Genomic DNA, 22,561 nt, shown 5'->3' with positions numbered 1-22,561 from the left:
AAATACGTAGTCGTTACCTTTTCCAAATCCACAAACGGATCATCGATAGGAGAAGAAGTTTGTTTTCCATTCTTTCTGTGAACTAATCGCCATCGAGTATCCTTGGATTGATTAGTATGAACCCCAACCATGATCGAGACCCCCCACCCCGGAACGAATTCCGTAAAAAAACTCAGACGTGAATGGATCTGAGAATTTGAATTTTGGATCTATTTTTGATCAGATCCGGTTTGTTTATGTAATTATTAAATCAACTTGTTACTGAGATGAATCAGGTTTGTTAATATGCCTTGCCTATTAACACTTGTATTAATTAGCATGTATTAATCACATTCATTTTACTTTTTACTTTATATATGTTAAGATATTTAATTAAAGATGCTAAACAAGTCACTTGTCGCATATGAAATGGTAAGATCGTGAACATTTAAATAAAAACCAACAAACATTCTATTCTATTGCTAAGTTTGAAAAAAAAAAGATGATAGAACTTGCACAAAATATATTAGAACAAAAATTTTAACTTATGAGACAAATATGAACTTTGAATTTATTGAAGCTATCTTAATATTCAGAGTTATATTATATTTATATTTATTTATATTATATTATATATTTATTTATTCAAAAAGTATTAATACTATGAGTGTATTGAGGGTAGCTGGGTAGTTCTTTTTAATGTAAAAGTGAATGAAGCATGTCCAAATTTTAAAGATAATCATTCGATTATCATTAGTAAAGTTCAAAAATATATTAATAGAGAGAATACAATATTATTTTATGTTTAGATGTTTAGATAAACTAACTATTCTGTAACATTGTTTCAAGTAAAACCCCCTTCACTATATTATCCCTACTAATACTGAAAGACACTAGAAAGGCCCAATATGACTATCAGGTTTTAAATGGATCCATTTGTTTCCAATAACATGGACCATGTATTTATTCTTGACAAATTGATGAAAATACACTTTTTTAAGACTTCAAACAAAATACACTTTTTTAAAAAAATTGACTTTTTACACCATTCGGTAGACGGGATTTCTGTCTACCACCTTTATCTGTCGTCTACTACCATTTTTACAAAGTAGTAGACAGTAACAACAAGGTAGTAGGCAGTGAGAACAAAGCAGTAGACAGCCAATTACAAGGTAGCTGACCGTCTACTACCTTATTGTTACTGTCTACTACCTTGTTGTAGGTGTCGACTGATATGTATTATTGGTGTCGACACCTACAACAAGGTAGTTGACAATAACAACAAGGCAGTAGACGGTCAGCTACCTTGTAATTGACTGTCTACTGCTTTGTTCTCACTGTCTACTACTTTGTTGTTACTATACTTTGTTGTTACTGTCTACTACTTTGTAAAAATGGTAGTAGACGACAGATAAAGGTGGTAGACAGAAATTCCGTCTACTGAATGGTGTAAAAAGACATTTTTTTAAAAAAAAAATGTATTTTGTTTGAAGCCTAAAAAAAAATGTATTTCGAACAATTTTCCTATTCTTAAGTACCAGTAGTATTTTTTCCTTTTTTCTTTTTTCTTTTTTCTATTTGCAAATCCACCTGTTCAACAATAATGGGGAAGACGAGCTTACCACATCTTGCGAGACGAGTAATTACCTCATCATCTTCACACTTTCGCTGTTTTTCTACTACGCCTTCTTCCAACAACAAATTATTCGTCGCAGGTCAATTCGAAAACTGCTTAATTGGAATATGAATATATAACGAGTTTACTGAAATCTATACCCAGTATTACGAACCTTTTAAATGTGCGTTTTATAGGGTTATCATGGTCAGTAGATGAAAAATCATTAAAAGAAGCATTTTCTTCATTTGGAGATGTATCAGAAGGTAAACAATCACACCTTTTCATATAATAATGTTACATTCATGTTACCCGCTAGGTGTTCGATGAAATGTCTCAATGAGAAGCTGCATATTAGCATAGCATTGCTTCACTATTAAAATTTATAGATTTAAGTGAAAGATAACGTGTGTAATGTATCATTGCTTGTTGATGGCTAAAATCTGGTTCTTGAACATAAATTTGACTATTGATTATAACCGTTTATAAACTTGTAAAATTAAAAAGGAAGTTGCTGGTGAACTGTTATGTGGCATATTGTATGCAGTTAGGATTATGTACGATAAAGATAGTGGTAGGTCAAGAGGTTTCGGGTTTGTAAATTTCTCAAAAGAAGATGAAGCGGCTTCAGCAAAAGACGCCATGGATGGAAAGGTTAACAAATACTGATCATACCCCGTTTACAAATGCACCTTGTCTTTATATCTTGAAATTGAATAATAATTTTTATAGTCACTTGATCGTTAACTTGCAGGCTTTTTTAGGACGGCCACTAAAAGTGTGCTTTGCACTGGACAAAGTCCATCGAGAACCTGTAACTACTCGCCATACTAACAGCAGAATTAGTTTTGGTCGAAACCACTGAGACTACATTTTCTGTCAAGTTTGATCAAATTAACATGTGGGTACGTATACTCTTTAAAATTTATTAATTGTAGTTTTTGAGCTTTTGTTGTCTTAAAAAAAGATTGGTTTGTAACTTTTTATGTTAATGACCCAACTCCGAAGGCATTGCACTTATAAATATCAAAGCTTTTGCAATTGAAGCATTGTTTTTCGTACCAAGGATACATTGAAACGAGCGTTCTAAAAAGCTTATGGATGGGTGTTTGAATGTGTTTTCTCAAATGAATAACTGCGATTTCAATGATCTTTAATTGACTGTAGATAGAGATACATGCTGTTCGAAGACACTACATGTTTTCTAAAATCCTACCAAGTGAAAGCGGCCTTCCAAAAACCATGAATCTGAATTTCTGATTATTGGCAGGTTCATCTTATCCGAACAGACGCGAAGATAGTTTCAGATACAAGTGATAGCGTGTTAAGGATTAATGAAACAAGCTCCGTGGTTGATAGTTGCAAATAAATAAGGGGAAATTATGAGTAAAGGAGGTCTGTGTTGAACTCTTGATGACATCATTTTTGGTACTATGTATGCACTGATGGTAAATGTGATCTTTGACTGTATTGTGTAGTATAGCTTGTTCCTTGATTTTTGTTGGTTGTATACTAACACATTTACTGCAATGCTTTATCTCTTTGGTTAAGCTACCAACACAGTCACTGAAACACATGCAACTTTAGCACATTTTCATTTAGATCAATTGTTACGTTTTACACCTTTAACGCCTTCTATTTTTTTACGTTCTACTAAAAAAGATTAACAAATGTGCTAGAACTGCCACGGCCATCTCTTAACACGTGGTTTTAATTCATTGCAATGTCAAAAGTTGAACTATTTGGAAAAATCACAACAATGACAACAATAAAACTCAACCCCACATAAATGATGTGGAGTATAGGTAGATAAGATGTAGACAATCGTTTCATATCCTATAATAAAGATAAGTCATTTCTCTACTCATAGTGAAACACCTCAAGAGTAGAGAAATCATCCCTCTCAATTTTATATGGATGGAGAAATTGCTTCTAAATAGACCCTCCGAGACCTCCGGCCAATAAGTATGTAAAAAATAAAGAAAACAAAAAAAATGTGAGACGCCTTGAAAATCGTAGAATCAAATTTTCATGGGTTTTAAACCTGCCCGAATTTCAATTTAGACTCTAAGCGACAGTCAAGTCGCCAATAAATCGATTATTGGGAAAAAAATATTTGTCTAATAGTCGTTGATTTGCATAAATTACGTGTTGCACTACTTTCAAATAGCCTAAATGAGAAGGAGACAAACATCATGAAGGGCATCAACAAAAACCTTATTTCCACATGCAGTCACTAAGTTGAGAGTAATGTCTTTAACATACCTAGAATCCATAGAACTTAACGATTGGAGGTTTTTTTTTTTTTTTTTTTTTTTTTTTTTTTTTTTTTTTTTTTTTTGTAAGCGATGTGATAAATGTTGTGAGAAATTGTTATTACAGTGGACTATTTTATTTAAAAATTAGTTACGTTGGACTTTGCAGTTGACTTTTTAGATGATGTGTCAAAATGTTAGTGGTGGAGAGAGTTTATATATCACTACCACATTATATATCAGATCACATACAAATAAAAACAAAGCACAAAAACGCCTTTATCTTGTTCTTTTCTCCATAGCCTCCAACGTAACTTAAAATTAAAATATAACGTAATGAATTGTCAAGAAACTAGCAATCGATAATATGATAAACACACAAAAAGGCATGTGGCTCTTTTATTGATATTACGTAAACAAAACTGAATTAAACAATATCCTAAATATCCTAGGAAGATTTAGATTAAATACTAGCAACAAAATAAAATAAATAAGGTGAGAGTAAATTGAATTGAACACACAGACTTCATTATGAACAACTGAACTATACAATAGAATAGTAAATGCATATATACCCTAAACTAATGTAACAGTACTAACAGAAAGCTAACAACCCTAACAACTTAATTAAGTTAGTTATATACTAATCTAAGCTGGTGAAGTATTTCCTGCATTTGCTATGTTGACTGAATATGGTATTGACCTGTCCAGTATCTGCAACATTGACTTTGTTGACTCTGCATTTTATACCATTATCCCCCGCCGCCCGCAAGTTGGCATCGTGTAAGGGTCACAAATGCCAAACTTGGAGATGCATTTGTGGTGTGGAGATTTACTCATACCTTTGGCAAGGACATCTGCAACCGGGTTTGGAGAAGGGATGAAGATAGTAGCAATTTGACCAGCCCTTATTTGATCACGAACAAAGTGAAAATCAATTTCAATGTGTTTAGTACGAGCATGTTGGACATGATTAGATGCCAGAGCAATTGCAGAGGCATTGTCACAGTAAATGGGAATAGGTGATGGGCTGATTATCTTGAAATCATGTAGAAAACTTTGTAACCGCGTAAGTTCACATGTGCAGTCAGCAAGAGCCCTGTATTCAGCTGTGGAGGACCTATAAACCACTTTCTGCTTTTTGGATTGCCAGGAAATAAGGCAATTCCCTAGGAAATACAATACCCTATTATGGATCTTCTAGAGGTTGGACAATTTGCCCAGTCACTATCACATAATGCCTTGAGTGTCAGGTGAGTAGCTGTTGGGAAATGGAGCCCTTGACCTGGACAAAGTTTGACATACCTTAAGACTTTGTAAAGAGCTGTGAGATGACTTGTTCTTGGACTTTAACCAAATTGGTTGAGTGTTTGGGCAGCATATGAAAGATCTGGCCTGGTAATTGTGAGGTAGATGAGTTTGCCAACCAAAGTCCTGTAAAAGGAAGGATCTTCAAGTGGTGTACCTTCATTTGCTAATAGCTTTGTGTTTGGGTCAAGAGGAACATTCTATGTTTTTTGATCTAAAATACGAGCTGTGTTCAAAAGTTCCAAGGCATACTTTGTTTGGGACATGGTAATGCCATTTTATGCTTAAGAAATTCTATGCCAAGATAGTAATTAATAGTTCCAAGGTCTTTGATGTTGAAAGTTGTGTGAAGATTGTCTTTTAGTTGAAGTATCATAGTGTTATTGTTGTCGGTAATCAAGAGATCATCTACATAGATGATAATGGCTAGAAAGGTGGAATCTTTGGTGTATGTGAGAAGGGACGTATCAGCATAACTCTGTTTGAAACCTTGACCTATGAGGTAGTTGGTGAGTTTTGTAAACCATTATCTGTTAGCTTATTTTAAGCCATATAAGGACTTGAAGAGTTTGCAGATAGAATGTTGGTCTATGTCATCTAAACGATAAAATAATATAATCAATACATATAATAGCTGCTATTTTTTCTAAAGATTTTATAATTTATTTTATGAGAATATATCAATAACTAAAAAATAGGAATTATAGAAAAAGTGACATGTGACAAAAATAAATACGAATGTGACACGTGGCAGAATTTAACCAGAAGTTGACACGTAGGATTATTATCACACGTTTTATATAATGTATAGATAGATAGACAGATAGATATCTATGAATTTTCGATTTTCATACAATTACTAACCATCCATAAACTTGATTATACTGCTAAATCCAAAAGTCGTATATAAAAATACTTTAAGACCATATATAACCCTGCATGTGACGTCAGAGGTGTATTGTACATTTTTTTGGCCAAAAAATACAATCTGTATGTGACGTGGCAGATGTCAATTTCTGACACAAAATAACCTTAACGCCCCTTTTATGTATCATCCAAATGTGGGTCCTATCATTTTTATTTTTTATTTATTTTTTTATTTTTTATTAAATCTCCATACAAAGTATATTTTATAAAATAAAATGCATTTAAAATATAAAAAACATCACAAATTAATATTTCATAAAATTCAACCATTACATAAATTAATATAATTCAACAATACTTAGAATCTAACCATTACATAAATTAATATAATTCAACAATACTTAAAATCTAAGCATTACATAAATTAAATTATAAAATAAACTAGTTCGTAGTGCAAAATGTGGGCAGAAGGTTCCAAATATGTTCAACAAGATCATCGGTTAGTTGGTCCTACACCGTTTTATCTCTAATCTCTCGGATGATAACGTCTTGATCCCGTCCTCTATTCGGTATACGCTCTGGACGATTCTCCAATGGTTCGGTAATGAAATCTTCCTCCCAATCACTTAACGCAAATCCTTGATCTTCTAAAATCATATTATGTAATATGATACAAGTCATACAACAATGCATAACTCTTCGATATTGTTTACTGACATGGTGCGTGCTGCTAACCTTAAAATATGAAATCGACCTTGAAGAACCTCAAATGCCCTCTCAACATCCTTTCGGGCACTAGCTTGGAACACGCTCGGATGATTCGACTTCGGCATCTTCACCTTGTAATTCTTAATTTAGTGCAACAAGCGCTCGTCTTCTGAATCGGATTCGGATTTAAGTAAATACGATGTCATTTAATTATATAAATAATTTGAATGAAAGTGTTAAAATGAGTTTATATAAAAGGGTGTTTTTGCAACTTAAACGAAAATAAAAATTTATACGTCGCCGATTTCTCTCTCCAACGCTCCTTGGTTTCGATTTATTCAAAAAACATGATTTTCCTTAATTATTAATTGATTTTTTTTAATAATAAATCCTTAACCTTAACTCTTTATTTGTCTCTTATTCGTGTGTATGCGCTCATAAAAACCCTAATTTACCACTATCTCCACCCTCTACTTTCTCTCTCTTCAAATTCCTTTAATCGAGCTTCTCCGATGGCGACGGCGGACGACGGAATGACCCTCTACCAAAACGGCGGTGCCGGTGGTAAGTTTCGGAAGAAGCCTATTCGACGCAGTGCTCAAACGACGCCGTACGCTAGGCCTCCGACCGCAATCAGGAACAATAACCCTAGCCTGTTATCGAAACTTGTAGACCCTGCGTCCAGGTTATTATACGCAGGTGCTGATAGGCTTTTTGGCGTTTTTCGTAAACGGCTTCCTGCAATTACCGCGCCACGTATTCCAGGTTAACACCTTTTCCCCCAATTTGCTTGCTTGTTTATGTTTGAATTCAAATTGAGGATGATTTGGATGTATATAGCTTTAATATAATGATTGTTTTAGGAATTAAATATTGGATGGCGTGGTTATAGGGCTGATTTGTTGAATTGGTTTGATGTTGATTTTTTTCTGTCAAGGTTTTGATTTTCTTATATTTATTAGCTGGTTTCATTACACGTATATCTATCGTGCTCTCTCTTTTAAGCTTAAAACCGACATTGATGTGGATGGTTAATGAAGCTTATATGTAAACAGTAAAGTTATAGTATGAATCAGGCTACCAAGAAGGCATGCACATGTGTTGTGCAACTATGGCTATCGTTACAAACTCTTTTCTTTTCAACCCATGGCATCCTCACTAGATCCATGTGACTGTGCTGTTTGTGAATGATAACTCCATACAACAAAACATATGTATATTCCCCCTTCCGTCTTATGAATCACACATCTTATTTTTCAAGGATGTGATAGGCTTGTTTATAACACTCGTCATTGGTAAGAGTCCAGCCAGCACTTTCAATACAAATGTGTAATGTGTTAAGAATTTTTAGGACGAATTGTAAGATGGAAAACCTTGGATGCTGATGCTTTAGATCAAGAGATTTCAAATTTATTGTAGGAAAGTGAGTATCTTGTTAGCTGGATTATGTGTTTGAACTTCTAGAAGTTTGCTAGTTACAGAGGATGTGATGTCTTAGAAACATGTTATCACCTGCTCGTTTAGCTCTATCACACTATCTTTAGATTGTAACTTATTTTCGAGGAAAGCCTTTTTTCGCGAACCCATTTTTGTTTAGCTGTATAAGATTTACAGGCCCTAAGCATAGAGTTGATGAGTGTTGTTGGGTCATTACAATTTGAGATTTTGTAGAATTAGGTTAGGGACGTGTTTTTATATCGAAACCTCTACTGAAATTACGTAGACTTGTCATTATGGTAGCTTCCGTTGAAAGAAACTTTCACACTGCAAGTTAAAGAACACTAATCATAACTATGGTTTTTTATAGCTGTATATAATTAGACCTGGTATCTATCATATTGGTTTGCATTTTCTGTAAACCCATACATGTCTAATTTCTAGAGTTTTTTGCCATTTTTTTTATAATTCGATGCTATGCGGACTGTTTTCGCATTATTAGATTTCTTGTTTCCATGGGGGATGTCATTCATATATCATGTTTTTAATATAACCTCACATTAAATGTCTTGAATGTTTTCCACGTTTCTCACAAAAGTTTATTGTGACCAGAGAATATAGAAGAACCAAGGAAACGGATTAAAGAGGCTGTAACAAATGTAAGTTCACTTTTTGAGTTTTGCGCAAGGTTATATGTTTGGTTGTGCCATTCATGACTTTTAATCATACCAGCTGTTTGTTTTAAAGTGAGGGTTTTATATTTTTTATGTTGCGAAGGTGATTTCACCTCTTATGCTGCTTCGTAAAGTAAGTTGCTTCACAATACTTGAATGATAAAGCTTTTGTTGCTCGTTGCTCGTTGCATCGTAATAGCTTAGAGCTTGCTTGCTTTATATATTCATGTAAACTTTCTGATGCGTATGTATAGTTGTTTTTTAGTGATTAAGATTCGGGCATCTATATACTTAGTTGTGACATAGTTTACGCAAATGTCATCTTTCACATGCTTTAGTCATTTGAAGCTTTAGGTGTATCATCGATTATTGTTTCTCGTGTCTTAGACTGCTAAAACTAAATAGTAGAATTCTATACTAGGCGTTAACACATTTGAAATTGATTGGCAAGCAAGGGATATTTTATGGTCTTTGTTTCTTTTAGAGCTTTATATTAACCAAGAATACACCTTTTTTTTTTAGTTATTTGATGTAGCTCTCTTCATTGTTATTAATATTGAATATTGATTTCTTTTAACAGTCTGCATTAAAGATTTCTAGCCGAGCATCTGAACCTGTTGCTAATGAAGGTGAAATTTTAGCTAGCGCCTCTGCTGCCACTGAGACTGAGATTGCTGCCACTGAGATATCAGAGCTTGAGAATGTGCTGAAACAGAAAACTTTTACTAGGTTAGTTTGTTGTTTTTTTGGCTAGTTGTCAAACGTTGTTATGATACGTGTGCTGTGAAAGGTCTTGTTTTTGTTGCGTTAAATATCTCTTTTATTTTTATATTGTGGTCCAGTAGTTGTTAATATTCTCATTCCATAAGTTTCTATTTTAGCCCTATTCAGATGAGTGCTCTTGACATATACAATTTCTAATACATCAATTAAAATAATTTCGTTCGTCCTCTTTATGTTTGTGTTTTTGAACATGTTTGTTGTTACTAATGTGATACTGCACAGATCTGAAATTGAGAGACTGACTGCCTTGCTGCATTCGAGAACTACTGAGTCAGATGCTGGTGAGGGAGATAAAGCAAAGCTTCCTAGCATGTCTCACTTTTTGAGACATGAACCATCCTCTTCTGGCCTGTTGAGCGACCATGTGGCGAGGGAAAGTTTTCGTCCACCTATTTCTACTCCATTGGTCAATTCGAGAGTGAGTTGCTCGTTCTTACTTGTTGGTTTGTTATTTGTATAAGCTAGAGACGTTGTCTCTAATATAGTTTTACTGTTTCAGGCTTTTGACGAGGATGTGGCCTCACCTGCTGAGCTTGCAAAGGCTTACATGGGGACTCGGCCTGCTAAAGTATCTCCATCAACCCTGAGGTTAGGTTGCCAAGCACCAAGACAAGATTCAGTGTTGCTTAATAACACAACTATCATTCCAAGAACACCCATCGCATCACCTGTAACAAGGACCACCGATGTATTTAAAGGATTTGAAAATGTCATGACAACCCCTAGGCTTCGAGGAAGAGCAGCAATACACAGTATGGCACGCACACCATATTACAGAGGTCCCTCTACATCTAGTCAAAAGGTTCAAAATTGCACTTTGTAACTTTGTTTAATGTATTTGTTTTGTTGAATTAGAGTTTAAATTATGTTTGTTTAATATCAGGCTGTGGCATCACCATTACTTATATCGTCTCAGTCTGGTTGGGAACAAGGAGGGTCAAGCAAGGTACTTTCTGGTTATCTGACAGAATCTATTGGTTTAGTATAACATGTGAGTTCTTATATGACATCTTATTCTTTGCCCAGGCTGTTAAGCGCATGAGCTCTGTACTTGATGATCTTGGGTCTGGTGGGCCCATACGTAGAATTCGACAGAAAGCTAATCTTCCGGGTTCAAGTCAGAAACTGCTTTTAAGGAATGGAGCAGAGACAAAAGCCTCCAAGGAAAAAGAAAATGCGGAGACTAGCAGTAATCTAGGTTATGCCTCTGTTCCTACTGAGTCGACTAAAATGGCTTCAAAAATATTTGAGCAACTTGAAAGAATGAGCCCAAAGGAAAAACCTCCAGTTTCCAGGCTTGCTCTTGGAAGCCTCGACAAAGTTGATTCACCGAAGTTTCTTTTAAGCTCTCTAGATGAGCAGAAAACACCCGACACTCGTGAGTTAACCACCAAAAGCAGTGATAAAGTTGCGGAAAACGGGTCTAAAAAGTATGCTGTTCCTCGTAATGTGCTCAGCTCAACCAATGGAGATTCCACAATGGCTGTAAGAAGTAATTCACTAGTTGGTACAAACACTGAATCAACATTTAAGGTGCCTGCTGAGCCGCCTCAAAAGAAACGGGCTTTTCAGATGAGTGCACATGAGGTAGGTTGTATTAACTGTTTCATTTGTCTGTTCTTTTTTTTTTTTTTTTTTTAAATTTTTGACTGTTAGTTTTTTACTTGTTAATTATGCCGTGAAGGATACTCTGGAGCTCGATGCCCACAAGCATTCGAATGGGTATTTATCTACCGATGCACCTGCTGAGGTCAAAACTCCTGAGCCGTCTAAAGTCAACAATATTTCAGAATTACACAAGTTCAAAAATGTTGATGCTCCAAAATCTGATTTTGGACCTCCTGAAGGTAGTGATACTCAGCCAGCTCAGCTTTCTAAATCAATATTGACAAATGATGTGACGGCCCCACAGAAGGAACCAACGGTGTTCCCGTCAGTTGGCACGAGCATCAAAAGTGTTGAGAAGGCATCACAATTCTCATTTTCAGCCAAGGAGGAGCTTTCAGGAGTAAAACCGAACACTAGTCTAGATATAAAATCATCTGAGTCAACCAGGTAATGAAGTGATCTAGCCATGTTAGTTAATTTTGCTTTCTGTACTTGAAGTTATCTGTTGCATATATGCTAAAAAAACCTACATCTTTCTCTTTTCTTTCGATGCTGTGCAGCTATTCTAATTTAGCTCTGAAAAACGAGCGTGTACAGTTTTCAGCCTTTAACAGTAATAATGATAATGGCAGCACTCAGAAATCTGTAAATATGTTCAGCAATTCAGAAACTTCATCCTCTGCTAGTCCTTTTACAACATCAGCAAGTAGTATTTTCTCGTTTGGTGGTTCTCCAAAGACTAACGGGCCTCCTGCTTCGATCTCATCTACTTTTGCTTCTTTGTCTTCTATCCCAGCTCCTGGTACTAACACAAGTAACCTTTTTAGTACTAGTGCCACAATGTTACCCACCACCACCACATCTGCTGCTAGTAGTGCTTCCCTTACATCTGCACCAACTCAAGTATTCAGTTTTGAGGCTGCAAAGACCAGCACACAACCAAATTGCAACATTAGCAACTCATTCACAACGGGTACTGGAAGTAGCTTATTTAGTTTTAGCTCTCCGCCAGCTACATCAACCACCAATAACATCAGTGGGTTGTTTCAGGCAAGTACACAGGCATCTACTGCTATTACTCAAGCAGCACCATTTAAATTTGGCTCATCCACCACCTTTTCAATTTCTGGGACTACCAGTGTCCAGTCATCTAGTTCAGGGAGTTCTCTTTTTAGTTCCACCAGTAATACAACCACCAACGCATTTGGTTCTGGTTTCAGTTCAACACCTAGTTTTGGCTTTAGCTCAGCTGTTGCCTCCTCAGATACTATCCCGGTTAGTTCAACCAGTGGTTCTACTACCAGCATCTTCGGTTCCACATCTTGGCAGTCTCCTCAAACATCTGCTTTTGGCTCTCCATCACCGTTTTCTTTTGGGGCGTCTTCTACTACATCCGTGCCTTCCGCCGTTAACTCACATAGCGTGTTTGGATCATCTAATACAAGTGCTTCTACTGGATCATCATCCATGTTTTCATTTACTGCAGCTGCTGCTACTACAAATACAGCATCCTCGTCTCCTGTTTTTGGAGCAGCTTCACCCATAAATAATGATCAGATGAGCGTGGAAGACAGCATGGCTGAGGACTCATCTAAAACACCCAGTTCTCCGTTTCCTGCATTTACTCCAGCTTCTGGTGGCACGCCAGGTTTCATGTTTGGTTCGGGGAACCCAACTCCATCGACACCTCCTTTTCAATTTGGTGGGCAGACAAACCAATCACAGCCACCGTCTCAGAATCCATTTCAGGCATCTGGTAGTGTAGCGTTCAATGGTGGAGGAGGTTTCTCGTTAGGTTCTGGTGGAGTCGATAAGTCCGCTAGAAGAATTTTGAGAGTAAAAGGCAAGAACAGGAAGAAGTGATTGAAAGTGCTAAGCATGTTATCTCCAATATAATGCAACTTATCCACGCCTTAAGGTAAGGTGTTGCGGGTTATAAGATGTGATATATCTCATTTTTGATGAAAATGTTCTGTAATTGTAAACGAAATATGTTATGAATGCACAATTTAGATATTGTTATAATGTTTTGATATCTTTGAGTTTCTGTGTACTCCTTTAAAAACATGTAAAATTGAACTTCTCAAACACTTCAGTATAATGCTATGGCTTGTGCCTGCAGCATGTTGCTTTGAAAGTAGTAGTTTACTCTTAAGTTCGGTGGATTTTTAACATTCATCTGCCTTTCATGATAGTCCTGAAAATTATACAGATATACGAGGCTGTTCGGATGTAGTTCATGTTTGTTGGTAATAGATATAGCACTGGCGCATTTGATGTCAAGTCACATAAAATGTAATGCGAGTGAATGATCACCCAACAAAGAACCATCAAGCTGCCTTGATAGAATTTGGTTGGACCCTAAAGGGGAAAGAGATCAAGTAGCATGGCCCTCATTGTAGAATTCTATTAGGGATTGAAACTTTGGTAAGCACTTATTTTGAGTTTTTAATGTATTCAATCAAAAATTGTTTGGTACAAACTAAAGATAGTGCTTGTTATAATTCAGTAGGCTTATAACTACCTTTAGTGGTTTGATTCTTGATGTTATAATTCAGTAGGCTTATAACTACCTTTAGTGGTTTGATTCTTGATTTAGAATACTAATAATGAAGTGTAAGAACAAAGATGATAATGGAGAGAAAGAAAGAAACACTTTGTAAGTGTGAGAAATGGTGCAAGTTTAATGCTTGCATTCATGAGTATTTATAGCCTAAAATCTCAATATAAAAATACATACTTTGTGTACCAAAATTGACTATATGTATACACCAAAATTGACTATCCATATCTATATTATTATTATTATTATAACACTCCCCCTTGGATAGCAATTTTATTTTGTTGAAGATCAACTATAAATTACTGCCTCGTTAAAAACCTTGCTAAAGAAAACCCAGTGGGAAAAAACTTTAGCTAAGGGAAAAAGAGTGCAGCATGGAGTTGACTCCCCCTCAAGTAGACATCGCTTCAGCTGTTACATCTTTTGAACATGTCTCATGCCAATATTATGAACGTGTGTTCTGAAAATAGCAGTTGGAAGTGCTTTCGTGAAAAGATCAGCAGAGTTTTTGCTAGATTGCACATATCTCATTTCAATCTGGTTGTCCTTAATGAGATTTTGAGTGTATGAGAAGAATCTAGGTGGTATGTGTTTTGTTCGGTCACTTTTGATATACCCTTCTTTCATCTGTGCTATGCAAGCTGCATTATCTTCATAGATAGTTGTTGGACTTTTATCGCGTTCTAGTCCACAAGAATCAGTAATGAGTTGTGTCATTGATCTCAACCAAAAACATTCTCGAGTAGCTTCATGTAATGCAATCACTTCGGCATGATTTGACGATGTAGCAACAAGTGTTTGTTTTTGAGAACGCCATGATATTGCAGTACCTCCATTTAGGAATACATATCCAGTTTGAGATTTAGCTTTATGTGGATCAGATAAATAACCTGCATCTGCATAACCAACCAAATCTTGTTTTGATTCGTTAGAATAAAATAATCCTAAATCAGTAGTTCCTCGAAGGTATCGAAATATGTGTTTGATCCCATTCCAGTGTCTTTTGGTAGGAGCAGAGCTGAACCTTGCCAACAAATTAACTGCAAAAGAAATGTCAGGTCTTGTACAATTTGTAAGATACATAAGAGCTCCAATTGCACTAAGATATGGTACTTCTGGTCCAAGAATGTCTTCTTGATCTTCACATGGACGAAATGGATCAGCTTCAACATTGAGTGATCTAACAACCATAGGAGTACTTAATGGTTTTGCCTTGTCCATATTGAAACGTTTCAAAATCTTTTCAGTATATGTTGTTTGATGTACAAGTAAACCATTAGGCATATGCTCAATTTGTAAACCAAGGCAATACTTGGTTTTTCCGAGATCTTTCATTTCAAATTCTTTCTTTAGAAGTTGAATGGCTTCATGGATCTCTTTATTTGTACCTATGATGTTAAGATCATCAACATAAACAGCTATGATCACATATCCGGATGTTGTTTTCTTAATGAAAACACAAGGGCAAGTAAGATTATTTGTATACCCTTTGCTTATCAAGTAATCACTTAATCGGTTATACCACATACGTCCCGATTGTTTTAACCCATATAAAGATCTTTGTAATTTAATCGAATACATTTCTTTGGGTTTTGCATTTGATGCTTCTGGTACCTTAAATCCTTCAGGTATCTTCATATATATATCACTATCAAGTGATCCATATAGATAAGCAGTCACAACATCCATGAGATGCATTTCTAAATTTTTAGAAACTGCCAGACTAATTAAGTACCTAAAAGTAATTGCATCCATAACAGGAGAATAAGTTTCTTCATAATCAATTCCCGGTCTTTGAGAAAAACCTTGAGCTACAAGTCTAGCTTTATACCTTGTAACTTCATTTTTCTCATTTCTTTTTCGGACAAAAATCCATCTGTATCCTACAGGTTTCACATCTTTAGGAGTGAGAATGATGGATCCGAAAACTTTTCTTTTATTGAGTGATTCTAATTCAGCTCGTATTGCTTCTTTCCATTGAGCCCAATCATGTCTATTTTGACATTCAACCATAGATGTTGGTTCTGGATCATCATCATTATTCATGATGTCATATGCAACATTAAATGAAAATTTCTCATCAAGATTTTTCATTTCATTTCGGTTCCATAATATTTTTGAATATGCATAATTGATTGCAATTTCTGTATTGACATCATCAATCTCCTCTGCAGTAGGAGTACTGATTTGTGGTTCTTCTTGAACACTTTCTTTTACTTCATTATCAGCTGATTTTCTTTTTCGAGGATTTTTATCCTTTGAACCGATTGGTCTTCCACGTTTCTGACGTGGCAAAGATTCATGAGTGACGTTATTGCCAGCTTTTGGAATTTCAATTCGAGCTGGAGTATTTACTGCTGGTATATATGATTTTGTCACCGTTTTTGTATCTGTAAATGCATCAGGCAATTGATTTGCAAGTTCTTGTATATGCATTATCTTTTGAACTTCTGTCTCGCATTCTTTTGTGCGAGGATCAAGATACTTTAATTGAGGTTCACACCATGAAACATCATTTTCTTTATTTTTCATTTCTCCCCCTAATCTAGGGAACAATGTTTCATTAAAATGACAATCAGCAAAACGTGCTGTAAAAACGTCACCTGTCATAGGTTCAATATACCTTAATATTGAAGATGTTTCATATCCAACATATATTCCCAACCTCCTTTGAGGACCCATTTTTGTACGTTGTGGTGTCGCAATTGGAACATACACTGCACAACCAAATGTTCTAAGATGGGAAATATTTGGCTCTTGACCAAAAGCAAGTTGTAGGGGGGAATATTTATGACTTGCACTTGGTCTGATGCGAATCAATGCAGCAGCATGTAAAATTGCATGACCCCATATAGATACAGGGAGTTTTGTTCTCATTATCAATGGTCTAGCGATTAACTGTAAACGTTTAATCAATGACTCGGCTAAACCATTTTGTGTATGCACATGAGCAACAGAATGTTCAACAACAATTCCTATAGACATGCAATAGTCATTAAATGCTTGAGATGTAAATTCACCAGCATTATCAAGTCTCACCCTTTTAATGGTGTAATCAGGAAAATGAGCTCTCAATTTAATAATTTGGGCAAGAAATTTTGCAAATGCCACATTACGGCTTGATAACAGACAAACATGAGACCATCTGCTAGATACGTCTATTAGAACCATGAAATATCTAAATGGTCCACATGGTGGATGAATTGGTCCACATATATCACCTTGAATTCTTTCAAGAAACATTGGTGATTCTTTCTCAACCTTAAGTGGTGAGGGTCTAGTTATCAATTTTCCAAGAGAGCAAGATGTACATGGAACCATTGTATCATGATGGATTTTTCTATCCTTTAGTGGATGTCCATGAGTACATTCAATAATCCTTTTCATCATTGTTGATCCTGGATGGCCTAATCTGTTATGCCATAAACTGAATACACCAGGATCAATATATTTTTCGTTAACTACCATATGTATTTCTGGTACATTTATATGTGTATAATGTAATCCAGAACTAAGTCTTGGCAGTTTTTCAACCACATGACTCTTGTCAGTGATACTTAAATATTTCTCATTTTCTGTTGTCACTGACTGATAATCATACCCGTTAAGGTATATGTCGGAGAAACTCAATAAATTTCTGCTTGACTTGGGAGAAAATAAGGCATCATTTATTAAAAATTTTGTACCATTTGGTAGTATGAAATTTGCCTTTCCTATCCCTTTTATCAAGTTAGCAGGTCCTGATATTGTATGTATAGTTCCTTCCGTTGGTTTTAGATCAATAAAATATTTCTCGGATTTAAGTATAGTGTGTGTAGTTCCACTGTCTGCTATACAGAGATCTCCACCACTTGATTGATGTTGTATTCCAGCAAAATTCATATTGAACTTCATATATAAGAAATAAATAGTGAGTACATTAATATTACACAATATTTTAAACGCAAATAGATAGTACTGAAACATTTAGCAAACATAATGACAAAGACAGGCGATATTAAATCGTTTATTTTTCAAAAGACACACAACTTAAACATTCAAGAAATCTTCATATAAATCAGATGGTTTCTCAGTGACTGTTGGATCAATATTATCCACAAAATTTACTTCCTTTTCTTTACCTTTCAGCGAATCCTGATACATCTTAACAAGATGTTTAGATGTTCGGCAAGTATTAGCCCAGTGGCCCATTCTACCACATCTGTAGCAAGATTCTTCAGAATTTTTAGAAGAATTTTCTTCAACATCTTGTTTAATGGGCTTGTTTTGTGGTTGATATTTATATTTTCGTGGATTACTATTTCTTTGACCACCACGGCCACGACCACGACCACGTCCACGCCCATTACCATTACCATAAGGATGGTTTCTACCATAGTTATGGCTTTTGGCATGATGATGGTGATGGTTATTATAACCACGACCTTGCCCGCGTCCTTGTCCCTGTTTATAATTATTTGCAGTATTTGCTTCAGGGATTGCAAGTGTACCAGTAGGACGGGATTGCTGATTTTTCATTAATAGCTCATCATTTTGCTCTGCAACTAAGAGATATGAATTAAGTTCAGGATATGTTTTGAACTTTAGCATTCTCAAATTTCTTTGCACTGTGATGTTTGCAGCATTCATTGTGGAGAAAGTTTTCTCCATCATGTCTGCATCACTAATTTCATGTCCACAGAATTTAAGTTGTGAACATGTATTATACAGAGCTGAGCTGTATTCATTTACTTTCTTAAAGTCTTGGAACCTTAATGTTCTCCATTGTTCCATTGCAGCTGGAAGTAAAATTTCTCTTTGATTATTGAATCTGCTTTTGAGACCTTCCCATAAAACATGGGGATCTTCTACAGTCACATAATTATTTTGTAAGCATTCATCAATATGTTGATGAATAAAGCAACATGCCGTAGCTTGTTCTTTTTCAGAACAAGTGTTGTTTTCATTTATGGTTTCAAGAATGCCCATTGATTTAAGATGCATTTTTACTTTTATAACCCATGGCATGTAGTTGTTTCCAGTTGATTCTAAAGGAGTAAATTTAAGCTTTTCCAGATTCGACATTTTCTATTATCAAAAATTAAAACAAACATCATGATAAATTAGAGTCAATTTATATTCATAAGTATATAAACATTAAACATAAATTTAATATAACATAAATGATAAGTAGGTGACAGTGTCGACCATGTGTAAGCAATCATAAATAAATGTTATATAACAAAAATATAAATATTAGTAAACATAAATGAAAATTTGGCGACAGTGTCGACCATATATTTTTTTCAGGTGGTATAACCGACCTATATCATTCTGGTGGTATAACCGACCATATATCATTTTGGTGGTATAACCGACCATATATCATTTTGGTGGTATAACCGACCATATATCATTTTGGTGGCAGAGCCAACCATATTTAGTATTAAGATTATCGTGCTGATAACGTGTTATAATTCAGTAGGCTTATAACTACCTTTAGTGGTTTGATTCTTGATGTTATAATTCAGTAGGCTTATAACTACCTTTAGTGGTTTGATTCTTGATTTAGAATACTAATAATGAAGTGTAAGAACAAAGATGATAATGGAGAGAAAGAAAGAAACACTTTGTAAGTGTGAGAAATGGTGCAAGTTTAATGCTTGCATTCATGAGTATTTATAGCCTAAAATCTCAATATAAAAATACATACTTTGTGTACCAAAATTGACTATATGTATACACCAAAATTGACTATCCATATCTATATTATTATTATTATTATAACAGTGCTTTTATTATACATCCTTTGATACATTTGTCAAAAAAGTTACGTGTAGCGGTGAATATCACACTTTTGTAGGTATGGTACAAGATATGCTTCACCATGAATAACAATGTAGTATCTTCCGGCGACAGTAGATTATGATTTTCTTTTTCGTCCTGGATTTGATTTCTCTTTTTTATTCCTGTCTGTTTTATTGGTTTCACTTGTGTTGAGACATCGGGTTTTCTGTATGTTTTGGCCATGAAGTGTTATTTGTTTTATACTTATAACTAGTTAAGGATCCGTGATTACACGGGTTTGACAAAAAATAACTCAAACTTTATTGATATTATATTTGTTATCTTGTATTTTTTTTCTGTCAAAATTATACAAAAAAATCTATCTATCGAAATAGTTCAACAAAAATGACCAATAACCTGGCTCACAAATATTCATATTGAAAGCCAAAACCAGGTATCATGTTCACCAACATCTAATATACAAAGTACCTTTTTTGTTGCTACTAAAGATTCATGTAAAAGCATATACAGTGATTAACATAAAGTTTACTTTTAGAATCTGATCATCGTTGAGCTTGGGTACCTTGTAGACCACTGTGAATATTCCCTTGTACAAAACGGTGATTAAAGTATATGGTAATTTGCATAGTAATTACTTTTATGTGCTCTTATTATATAATTAGGTATTATAAACACATAATTAGAACTATCCTTATCTATAAAAATTATGTGCAACAATGTATTATCACTCCTTATAAAAAAATTGTGAACAATAGTTTAAGCTTAAAAAGTTCTTAAAATAAGATAGGCACATTCCATTTATGAGAACTCGTTTACAGATGCAGTCAACAAAGACATGGTCTCCTTTACAAATGTGTCAACCAAGATATGGCCCAATAACAATTTACTATCATGACATCAACACAACAAAAACATCGAAATATTGAATAGTGTATATAGACTGAATTGAGAATTTTAGAACATGTGCAACGTTGTCCTGCAACAAAGTTTAAGATAATGATACTTCGCTTTAATTGAAACACATATTACAAATTTTATGACTAACATGTTATGCAACTTTCGCGTGACAAAATTGCACCGATTTAAGCCATTAGCATTAGAAATGATGAAAACGGTATGTGCTTTGCCAAGTAAATGGCCAATGGGTACAAAAAGTCACCTTGAGTCAACCATTAATTGCATTATAAGTCCATCAGACCATCACCACACTAAAATAGACATCTACTCAATCGAATCAAACTTTATATGTAACAACTTCTAACTTCAATCCCCATGAAGTACCTTATAAGTCCATCAATGTTGCAAATCATAATACATCAATAAGAATGACCTACTAAAAGTCGAAATTGCATATATTAACAAAAACATTCTAGTGTGTATAACAATTACCATTGTAACCTACAACAAAACACACAATTACATATAAATAACAGTATCGTTACATAAACTTCAATAATCACATGTACATTGGATATTAGTACCTGACCTTCAAAATGTACCTCTAACCAAAACTGTTGGAGGGACACACCTGGATTTATAAGGACAAATAGTCCTAATTCAATGGCTTATAACAGGGAAAATGCTTGCCCTTAATTAGCATATTTGACCAAGAAACGCTTTAACGTGGAAGCTCCTCATGTTCAATGAGGCATACCCCTTACCAACTTTGGCTCTGCAAAGTCACCCCTGCCCCGCCATTAACTCCCCTAGCGTGTTTGGATCATCTAATACAAGTGCTTCTACTGGATCATCATCCATGTTTTCATTTACTGCAGCTAAAAGGATTTTGAGAGTAAAAGGCAAGAACAGGAAGAAGTGATTGAAAGAGCTAATATGGCTGCCGGCGTACATCAATTTAATGATGATGATGATGATGATGATATTCAAGGTGATAAATTGCTTTCTTATTACTCTTGGTGTTTCCTTGGAATCAAAGCATGTTGTTTCCAATATAATGCAATTTATCCACACCCTAAGGTAGGTGTTGCGGGTTATAAGATGTGATATATCTCATTTTTGATGAAAATGTTCTGTAATTGTAGACAAAATGTGTTATGAATGGACAATTTAGATATTGTTTTAACTGTTTTAATATCTTTGAGTTTCTGTGTACTCCTTTAAAAACATGTAGTAAAATTGAACCTTTCAAACACTTCAGTATAATGCTATGGCTTGTGCTTGCAGCATGTTGCATTGAAAGTAGTAGTTTACTCTTTAATTTCAGTAGATTTTTAAGATTCATCTGCGTTTCATGATAGTCCTGAAAATTATACAGATATACGAGGCTGTTCGGATGTAGTTCTTGTTTGTTGGTGACAGGTATAGCACTTGCGCACTTGATGTCACATCACAGAAGATGTAATGCAAGTGAATGGTCACCCTACTAAGTGTTGGAAAATTTGGTTGAGAAAGTGTGTTTTCACCGACTTTGGATACAAATTAATATATGATCTAGTGACTTATATTAATAAGTTGGCTAGCGAGTTCTGTAGCCTTTGATGAGGGTATTACAATTACAACAAGCTAAGATGTGTCCAAAATGAAATAAATGTGAATGAGATATCAAATCTCGAAGTTGGTTGTTTGATACTTTGATGCAAAAAGTTGCGAGTGACTAGCTTGGTTAAGTTATGAGGTGAGTGGCTAATATGCTATACATCATCATGAGCCATAAGTTATGAGCCTTTTGAATTCATGTATAACGAAACATTTGAATTCATGTATAACGTTTCAGTTGGTTATCATAATTATTCATTTTAAATGCTTTAGTTATGGTATAATGGCTAGAATGATTCCACCAGTTAGTTTAAGGGAATTGTGTCAGACACAAGTCCGATTGCATCGTCTTTTCGGTTTGATCGTTTTTATTATTGTTTATGCATAATCTGTCGTTTGCTTATGTTATAAACTGATTATTGATTTAATTCGTTTATAAGAGGTTTATCTTGTTTTGCTACAAATTGTTCAAACAGTGTTT

The 22,561-nt window shown here is 34.9% G+C and overlaps 2 protein-coding genes across 8 annotated transcripts; both read left to right on the top strand.

Annotated features, from left to right (window-relative positions):
• The first annotated feature begins 1,568 nt into the window (after positions 1 to 1,568).
• LOC139896009 (glycine-rich RNA-binding protein 4, mitochondrial-like) lies at positions 1,569 to 3,106 on the top strand. 4 transcript variants are annotated; one of them, XM_071878586.1, is made up of 5 exons: positions 1,569 to 1,694; positions 1,792 to 1,860; positions 2,142 to 2,248; positions 2,349 to 2,495; positions 2,865 to 3,106. In XM_071878586.1, exons 1-4 carry the CDS (start codon positions 1,583 to 1,585, stop codon positions 2,457 to 2,459), a joined length of 399 nt encoding a protein of 132 aa, XP_071734687.1. In that variant the 5' UTR covers positions 1,569 to 1,582; the 3' UTR covers positions 2,460 to 2,495; positions 2,865 to 3,106. The 4 variants fall into 4 exon arrangements, with proteins under 4 accessions (XP_071734687.1, XP_071734688.1, XP_071734686.1 ...); XM_071878587.1 differs by having other exon boundaries at positions 2,762 to 3,106; XM_071878585.1 differs by having other exon boundaries at positions 2,349 to 2,499; positions 2,762 to 3,106.
• A 4,070-nt stretch (positions 3,107 to 7,176) lies between these two features.
• On the top strand, positions 7,177 to 19,740 carry LOC139896008 (uncharacterized). 4 transcript variants are annotated; one of them, XR_011776099.1, is made up of 11 exons: positions 7,177 to 7,497; positions 8,782 to 8,828; positions 9,424 to 9,572; positions 9,849 to 10,044; positions 10,126 to 10,428; positions 10,510 to 10,572; positions 10,653 to 11,213; positions 11,311 to 11,681; positions 11,795 to 13,152; positions 13,430 to 13,661; positions 19,640 to 19,740. XR_011776099.1 is itself a non-coding variant. In XM_071878583.1 (9 exons), exons 1-9 carry the CDS (start codon positions 7,245 to 7,247, stop codon positions 13,095 to 13,097), a joined length of 3,246 nt encoding a protein of 1,081 aa, XP_071734684.1. In that variant the 5' UTR covers positions 7,177 to 7,244; the 3' UTR covers positions 13,098 to 13,269. The 4 variants fall into 4 exon arrangements, 1 of the variants encoding a protein (XP_071734684.1); XR_011776100.1 differs by lacking the exon at positions 19,640 to 19,740 and having other exon boundaries at positions 13,447 to 13,725; XR_011776098.1 differs by lacking the exon at positions 19,640 to 19,740 and having other exon boundaries at positions 13,430 to 13,725.
• Positions 19,741 to 22,561: the final 2,821 nt, after the last annotated feature.

Source organism: Rutidosis leptorrhynchoides, chromosome 3 (assembly GCF_046630445.1).
Source record: "Rutidosis leptorrhynchoides isolate AG116_Rl617_1_P2 chromosome 3, CSIRO_AGI_Rlap_v1, whole genome shotgun sequence".
NCBI lineage: Eukaryota > Viridiplantae > Streptophyta > Magnoliopsida > Asterales > Asteraceae > Rutidosis > Rutidosis leptorrhynchoides.
This window is presented reverse-complemented; position numbering and strand designations above follow the sequence as displayed.

Excerpts from the sequence above, each read along its gene's own strand:
- LOC139896009 (XM_071878586.1), top strand. The coding sequence starts at position 1,583 with ATGGGGAAGACGAGCTTACCACATCTTGCGAGACGAGTAATTACCTCA. Across the intron at positions 1,861-2,141 it reads ATTTGGAGATGTATCAGAAG|TTAGGATTATGTACGATAAA; the intron begins GTAAACAATCAC and ends TATTGTATGCAG. Across the intron at positions 2,249-2,348 it reads AAGACGCCATGGATGGAAAG|GCTTTTTTAGGACGGCCACT; the intron begins GTTAACAAATAC and ends GTTAACTTGCAG.
- LOC139896008 (XM_071878583.1), top strand. The coding sequence starts at position 7,245 with ATGGCGACGGCGGACGACGGAATGACCCTCTACCAAAACGGCGGTGCC. Across the intron at positions 9,573-9,848 it reads AAACAGAAAACTTTTACTAG|ATCTGAAATTGAGAGACTGA; the intron begins GTTAGTTTGTTG and ends GATACTGCACAG. Across the intron at positions 10,573-10,652 it reads AACAAGGAGGGTCAAGCAAG|GCTGTTAAGCGCATGAGCTC; the intron begins GTACTTTCTGGT and ends TTCTTTGCCCAG.